We start from the raw sequence: 7179 nt of genomic DNA on the forward strand, positions 1-7179 counted from the left end.
CTGTTAAAATTCTACCTCAGCCTATAAAAATTGGATTCCATACTCATTAGGAACTTCTAAATGTTCTAAACTTCAGCCTTCACACTACACTTTTTGCTGTTTGCATCCCAAATATAGAAACAAGCACTTGGACTCTCCTATTTACATTACAGTAGCTGCATCAAAAGGAACTTTAAATGTATCTCTAGCCCATGAGTTACTACTGTTCTGCAAGTCCATAGCTGAGGACAGAAAAAGGAGACACTTCATTAGAAAGGAGGTTTTGTTTGTTTCTTTGGACAGCAAAACCTTAAAGCAGCCAGGGGTTTAAAGTGCTGGAATTGGTCCCAATGAAGACAAATTAGAAAGCTGAAAGCAGAGAAGATGATCTATGGGGCATTTTAAATTGCATTCAAAACATTGCACTGCTTTGTGCCATATAAGTCTCACTGCTGTGGCTATGAGGTATACATTAATACTGTTTGAATACATATTGAATACAGATTTGAACACATTACAAAGAAATCTTTTTAAAAACAACTGAGCAATGAGGAAATATAAAACAAATGGACCTGCCCACAATGTTTTAATTACAATACTTCCCTTTACACCTGCTCATTCTTCCACTGGACAGATATGATTGCATGGATAAGGTTTCATAGTGACAGCTTAATTCAACTCTTAAAAGCCACACAACTTACAAACTCAAGTCTATATCCTCTATAGAGCCACACAATTTTTAAATCTTCGTGCAGAGCAAGCCAGAAAAGACAGGCCACCTCAGGCTATAACACGGGAATCCACGTGAAAAAAACCACATCACTACATTTAATAGAACACATTAAAAAACAAAGTCAGTAACAAGGCAACAATACATTCAGAAAAACAGTCCACCTCATTAGCTTGATAATATTATGCTGAGCTTATTCCATCAAACAAAACGTTTAGTTTTGTTTGGAGGTTGTTTTGTTTCTAAATCTGAAGCATGCCCGAATTTTTAAATCAAGCTACTGCAATCAGATGTAGGAAACCAATAGCTGATTTCACTACTTTGAGAGCACTACACATCCACTCTTCCCAGCTATCTCCAGCACAGACAGCCTTGGAAATGGTTTTCTCTTCATCAATCCAACAAGTACAGCTCAGACAGTAGAAATAGGCTCTGTTAACATTAAATCACCGACATATTTCATCCTGACTTTCCACTAGGATGAGTCTTCTACAAGCAAAGACAAGCTTGATACGCCCAAGCTCCATATCCAGTCCACAAGCCTATTCTCAATTGGAAGCCCCATTGCATCATTCAGCTTATTCACGTCCAAGTTTCTCTGAGCTTAATATACCTTCTCAGCTTTCAATATGGGGCAGGTTTTCATCTGGTGATGTTGAAACACAGGCAGGGTTAGCTTGCCTCCGCCTGTGAAAAGCTGGTAAATGCAGTATTAGCCAAGCTTTGACTCAAAGCCCATCCAAAATTTGGTGGTCTTATTACCAAATGGATGATTCAAAGCAATAAGCATAAACCTTTTCTCCAAGGGTTCAAGAGACATCAGCGACACTCTTGATACTTGGCCACAAACAGACTGCAAGTAGCAATGATTTTGATCAATGCCAGTAGATCATTCCAACTGAATGGATCTAGTTCAATGGCTTAACACAGAATGAAATGAGTTAAACTGTACACTTTTCAAATTATATTTTAGATAAAAGTCAGAATGGAGAATTCATATCAACCCTTTGTTAAGGCTCAAAGCTTTTAATGCTATTTTATTCTAAAAGTGAAATAAATCACAACTGTGTATGTATTATTTGTTTCCTGTACTGATGACAGCAACAAATACTCTTACTTCTTTGGTCATTGAATTAATTGTTACTGTCTTTTTTAGAACTTTCAAAAAAGACAAATTTTATTTGCTCTATTAATCCCCAAAGTGTCAGATTCCAGAAAAAAAAAAAAAACAAACAATTCTCCACTCTGCAGAAATCAGCCCCAAACCCCTGGATATAGACCTTTAAAGATGGAAAAGACTGACAAGGTTTTTAAAGAATTTTTTTATTATTTAACATTATCTTATTTTTCATTCTGGTTAAAAACATATCTAATATGACAAATAATTATCCTATAACTAAACTGTCTGGAGCACATGCACTCACTTGCACTTGGTAGCCATGTCTGCTGCACACAAACAAGAAATAGCAGTTTATGAATGAGAAATGATGCTTCATTTGTCTTTAGGAATTCATTTCTGAAGTATGTTTATTCACTGACATACCAGACACAGAAGAACTAACTTGGTATTTCACCTAAAATCAGTTAACAGTTTAATAAAAATCTCAGTCATTCATATAAAAATCCATATATTCATATATACATAGAACCTTTCTGTTCCTTTACCTGCCCCAGAAAAAAACAAACAAGCAAACAAAAAACACTCAAGAAAAATATATCTGTTCCTATTCTGGTTGTTACCCAAGTTATTTGGAAGACGGTCTCCACAGTGCCTGAAAAAGAGATTCCGTTGTTTACATCATCTTCATCCACAGAAAAAAATGAAACAGTGCAATGTATGTGGGCTGAAGCTCCACGACAACACCTTGGTCCTGTAACATCCACTTCCTCAGACTGATTTTTGCACCTTTGTATGTCTTTAACAGGATGATAAATGCTTTTTAAGCAGTAGCCAGGACTTCAAGAAGCCTGGATTCTTTCAGACTCGCCAAAATAAACAAGAACCCAGTTCTACCTACCTTCGATATTTCTGGCTCCACTTGTCTCTTGGGTGTCTCTTTTGACTCAGGCCCTTTGGGAGAACTAGTGTTCTTAACAGAGGGCGATTCAACTCCTTTACCTTCAACCTGGAGATTAATACCTTCTGTGGGGACAGGGTGATCAATACCATTTGGATTCAGATTGCAATGGATAGCTGGGAAAAAAAATATATGAGAAAAAGAAAACACTGCTTAGGAAAGAAGAATCCAATGTTAGAAATATTTATCACAAAGTACTAAGAAATGCCACCTGGTAACCAGTGCTATGTCAGATCATGGCAAAAGAACTGTCTGTACCTTGAAATGGTTTCAGGAGGAGGTATTTGAGAAAGAAACTGAGAGGCAATGCAGCACTGCATAAGGCTATTAAGTGCAGGTGACTCTGTTGAACTGTGCTCTGCTGGATTCACAACAGCCTCTAAGACCCTCAACTTACAGCTTTTACTAGGGTAGGATAACATATCCCATGTATTTGTCACTCAGCCGTACCTTTTTTCCTCTTCTAGGCAAGCAAGTTGAAGTTTTTCTGTTACATTTTCAATTACTACAACATTCTCAGTCCTAAACAATGTGGGATAAGTAAGCTGTGCACAGCAAGTCAGTCTCCGCACAGCCTAATGACTTACCCAGCTGATTATCTCTCCTTCAGCACTTTGTACCACTGCAAATTACCACCTACACCATCCTAACAAGCAAGAAGGATGTACTCTCTAGGAGCATATAATGAGGTGTGGACTAATGACAGCAGAATAAGGAAAGCAGCTGGAGGGGGAAAAAAAAAAAAAAAACAAAACCAACAAACCACACAAATGCAAACTGTACCACAGAAATGCACATTTAGAACTATGGCAGGAGTTTAATCATTTTCTGTCTGAAATGTCACAGTTCCAACTCTCACGAACAGAGTAGCCTGAACAACCTTCGCGGCACATATAGCAATTTTAAGATGTGTGGATCCTGAGGCAACTTCCCCTACATGCGACTACCCGATTTTTGCATTCATGCTCCTGGGTAACTGCACTACTTTTAGTGCTACTCATAATTAATGGTCTCAACTTCCCCCGTATGCACAAAACCAACAAACCACACAAATGCAAACTGTACCACAGAAATGCACATTTAGAACTATGGCAGGAGTTTAATCATTTTCTGTCTGAAATGTCACAGTTCCAACTCTCACGAACAGAGTAGCCTGAACAACCTTCGCGGCACATATAGCAATTTTAAGATGTGTGGATCCTGAGGCAACTTCCCCTACATGCGACTACCCGATTTTTGCATTCATGCTCCTGGGTAACTGCACTACTTTTAGTGCTACTCATAATTAATGGTCTCAACTTCCCCCGTATGCAAAAGAACTATGATCAGATACCGTGGTGCAATGTTTGACAGACCTGAGTAGAAACCCAAAACACAATGTAAAGTCAAAATAAAAGCTTGCTTGGCTTAGAAGCCGTTTGCTTGGCTTAGAAACAAAGGGCGGGGAGCAGAGAAGTGCCAGTTTCTACCAGCTACAGATCAGCCCTTGAAAGTCTCTCACAGCAAAAAGGCTTAAGCTGCCAAAGGTGGCAAAGGGTCTTTCAACTACAGCACCTTTTGAAAATCCTTCCACCTTAAATCCCAGAGTCTTAATTGAAGATTTTGAGCCTAAATTAGAGCAATTTCTTGGTGCAGAATTAAAGCAGAGGCCAAAAAGTTGGCCTTTTCTGCTTGGATTTTAAAAAACATCCGAATATTTGTAAAAGACAAGTGACCTGTCCAAGCACTACAATATCTACATCATATCTACTACCTACATCTGCAAACTAGGGATGGAAACGTCTCCTCTCTTTAAGTCAAAGGAACATTATAAAGGATAATTAATTAACAATACTGAGCAATGGAAAGCAGTGTAGAATTGCAACATGTTTTATTACAAACAACTGCCATTTCGTATAGAAAAATAGCAAAACATTTCACTGGTCCACAGCAAACTAATAGATGAAACTAAAAACAGGAAGGGAACTAAATTTCAGTCTCACTGTGAGTAGCTGTAGGGGATTAGTCCTAGACTACTACTACAAGCACGTAAAAGAGACAGAGATCCTTTTCCAAGAAGTCAAATCTTTAGCAGACAGCACGAGAGGAAGAGGAGGAGGAATCAACTAGACATCATGTTCACCTCCTGGGGAAGGAAATACTAGAAGTGAATGATGCAGAGCTGCTTCTGGAGGTTAAACAGTGTTTCTACTGGCTACCTCAAAGGACCACCACAGGAGAATGATTCCCAGCTAAAAATCTCTTCTTCCTTAAAAGGCATCCTCCATCTGCTTAGGCCTTGCACTGAGAGTTGTGGTTTCATTTTAAAAGCACTGAAAACCCTCCAAGAAGTTTCCTGGGAACTCCTGGGTTTCCCCTTAAGGCACAAATTTGTCAAAAGCAAGACCATTTTTTATTTTAAGAGGAGGGGAAAAAAGCACATAAGGAAAGGTATCTGCAGCAGTCTGTGAGGCTGTTGCACTTATCTGTCATTTTCTGTCTCATTTTATTAGGGCGGTGTCCCAGTTTGAGTTAGAAAAGACTAGTTCTGTTCAGTGATTTTCTTTTTCAGCTCAGTCTCTTCTAAGTAACTGAACTGTCTGAGAGAGCTGCTACCAAACCTCATTTCCCGAACCAACCCTAAGGAGCTTTTCTCTAAGTCTAGCTGCAGCTTCTCTTGCACACCTCTTTCTTCCCCAGTTCAAACTAATTCTCTAGGCTGACTGAAGGCAATGCAAAAACCAAATCCCATCTTTCTGGCATTGCCTCTCAGTAATGAGGAGGGAAAAATAGATGATTGTCTTCAAATCACTCCTTTCCTCCTACCGGTTTTCCCAGCCACACTGAGTCAATCCAAAACACAAATATTTAAACCTTATTAAAGTTAGCAGAGGCATTTCCTAACTTTTGAATCCTTTATTTCTAAGTGCACTCCATACCTACCCCTTCCTGGATTTTGCTTTTGTCATGGCTACAAGACTACAGTGGAACTGAACTTGAACGCAGTTGCTGCCTTATGGTTCCTTGCAGGACCTCCTTCTGTGTCAGGGAAAACGCAAAATCCTTTTTACTTCCGCAGTAGCTAACAGGCTTCACCTGCTCTGGCTGCACAGCCATTGTGGGGAGGTATCCAGAACCTCCAAGTTGTTATGATGAATGGAGTCTTTGGGACTTTAAAGTTCCCATGGAAGGTTTCAAAGAAATATGATTTTGTGGTTTATATTTACTTCAGTGTGTCTTAAGACACCAAAAAATTATCTCTCCCTCTTAGATCATATCCACCTATCATTATCTGTCTCCTCTAGATCATATTTATCTACCTGGAAGAAACAAGTAATTACTAATAACTACTTTGTTTATCCTCCAGACCACAGCAAAATTGGATATGATCCACCAGACAGACTTATTTTTGCAGCCCAATGAGGATGGAAATTGTTCTGTCAGTGGCCACACTAATTCTCTCCACAAAAAATGGGGGATATCCTAACCAACCTGTAAATATACTCCCAGCACACCTTGCTCCAGCAAGGGCTGGAAATTAGCAGTGAAAGACACTTGGTATGGAATGTAGTCCATAAAAATCCCTACAACTGCCTTTTGCAAGGATCTCGCGTAGCTGAATAGGAAGACTCCTGTATATACCTTTAAAACACTAACATGCCTCTGCAGCACCTAGAAACAGGCAGGTCTGGGCTGTCAGCCCCGTTCCAGCGCTCTCTAGAGAGAAAACACAAAGCAGAGTGGGACTTAACACTGCCACCAGCGACATTCCTGCGGATTGCAACTCCTTCCTTCCCAGTGCCCCCAGACAATACATATTAGGGAAGAGGGGGGTGGTGGATGACAAGGAAAGCCGCCTAGGTTACTTTACAGAGAGCAAATGATCCAGATTTCTGACAACATGGTGGCATTAGCATCACCCGCATGACTTAATAAAGAAATCAAATGGCAAGACGCTGCTTGACTCTTAACCTATCGTTCTTCTGAGAGTAATGAATGTTGGTGCTGTTTCAGCAATGCTTTATATTGGCCTCCTTCGGGATACAGATAGGAAAAAATGGAGAGGCTGCTAGGGATTTCATACATGCCCATGACTTTTTCATTGGAAAGAAGTAATTGGTTAAAAGAAACACAGGCTGCCTCAGGAAAGACCTTTCCAAAGTTGCTGATTTGAGGGGGGTGGGGGAAGACAGCATGTTTATTTCCTAGGGTTAGAAGGAGAAGGAAAGAGTTCATTTCTGTCCTTCACACCAATCACAATTTTGGCTTACCATCCACCTGGACTGAATGTGGTCCTTACAGAAGGCACACCTACAATAAGAGCCTCAGCATGCGGAGAAGTCAGAGCGAAGGGCAGGTGGAAAAAAGCAGAGGTGAGGATAAGTATCTCAGTCACTTGGCAAAGCCAATCTC

General features: G+C 39.9%; 1 protein-coding gene across 1 annotated transcript; it reads right to left on the minus strand.

The window, feature by feature from the left end:
• Nucleotides 1-2727: 2727 nt before the first annotated feature.
• On the minus strand, nt 2728-2903 carry SAMD12 (sterile alpha motif domain containing 12; the record flags this gene model as incomplete). Its single annotated transcript, XM_010144142.1, has 1 exon — nt 2728-2903. A coding segment is annotated over one exon (176 nt), but the record flags the coding sequence as incomplete, so codon positions are not given.
• Between the last annotated feature and the right edge of the window lie 4276 nt (nt 2904-7179).

This window comes from Buceros rhinoceros, unplaced genomic scaffold (assembly GCF_000710305.1).
Source record: "Buceros rhinoceros silvestris isolate BGI_N320 unplaced genomic scaffold, ASM71030v1 scaffold18639, whole genome shotgun sequence".
Classification (NCBI taxonomy): Eukaryota; Metazoa; Chordata; class Aves; order Bucerotiformes; family Bucerotidae; genus Buceros; species Buceros rhinoceros.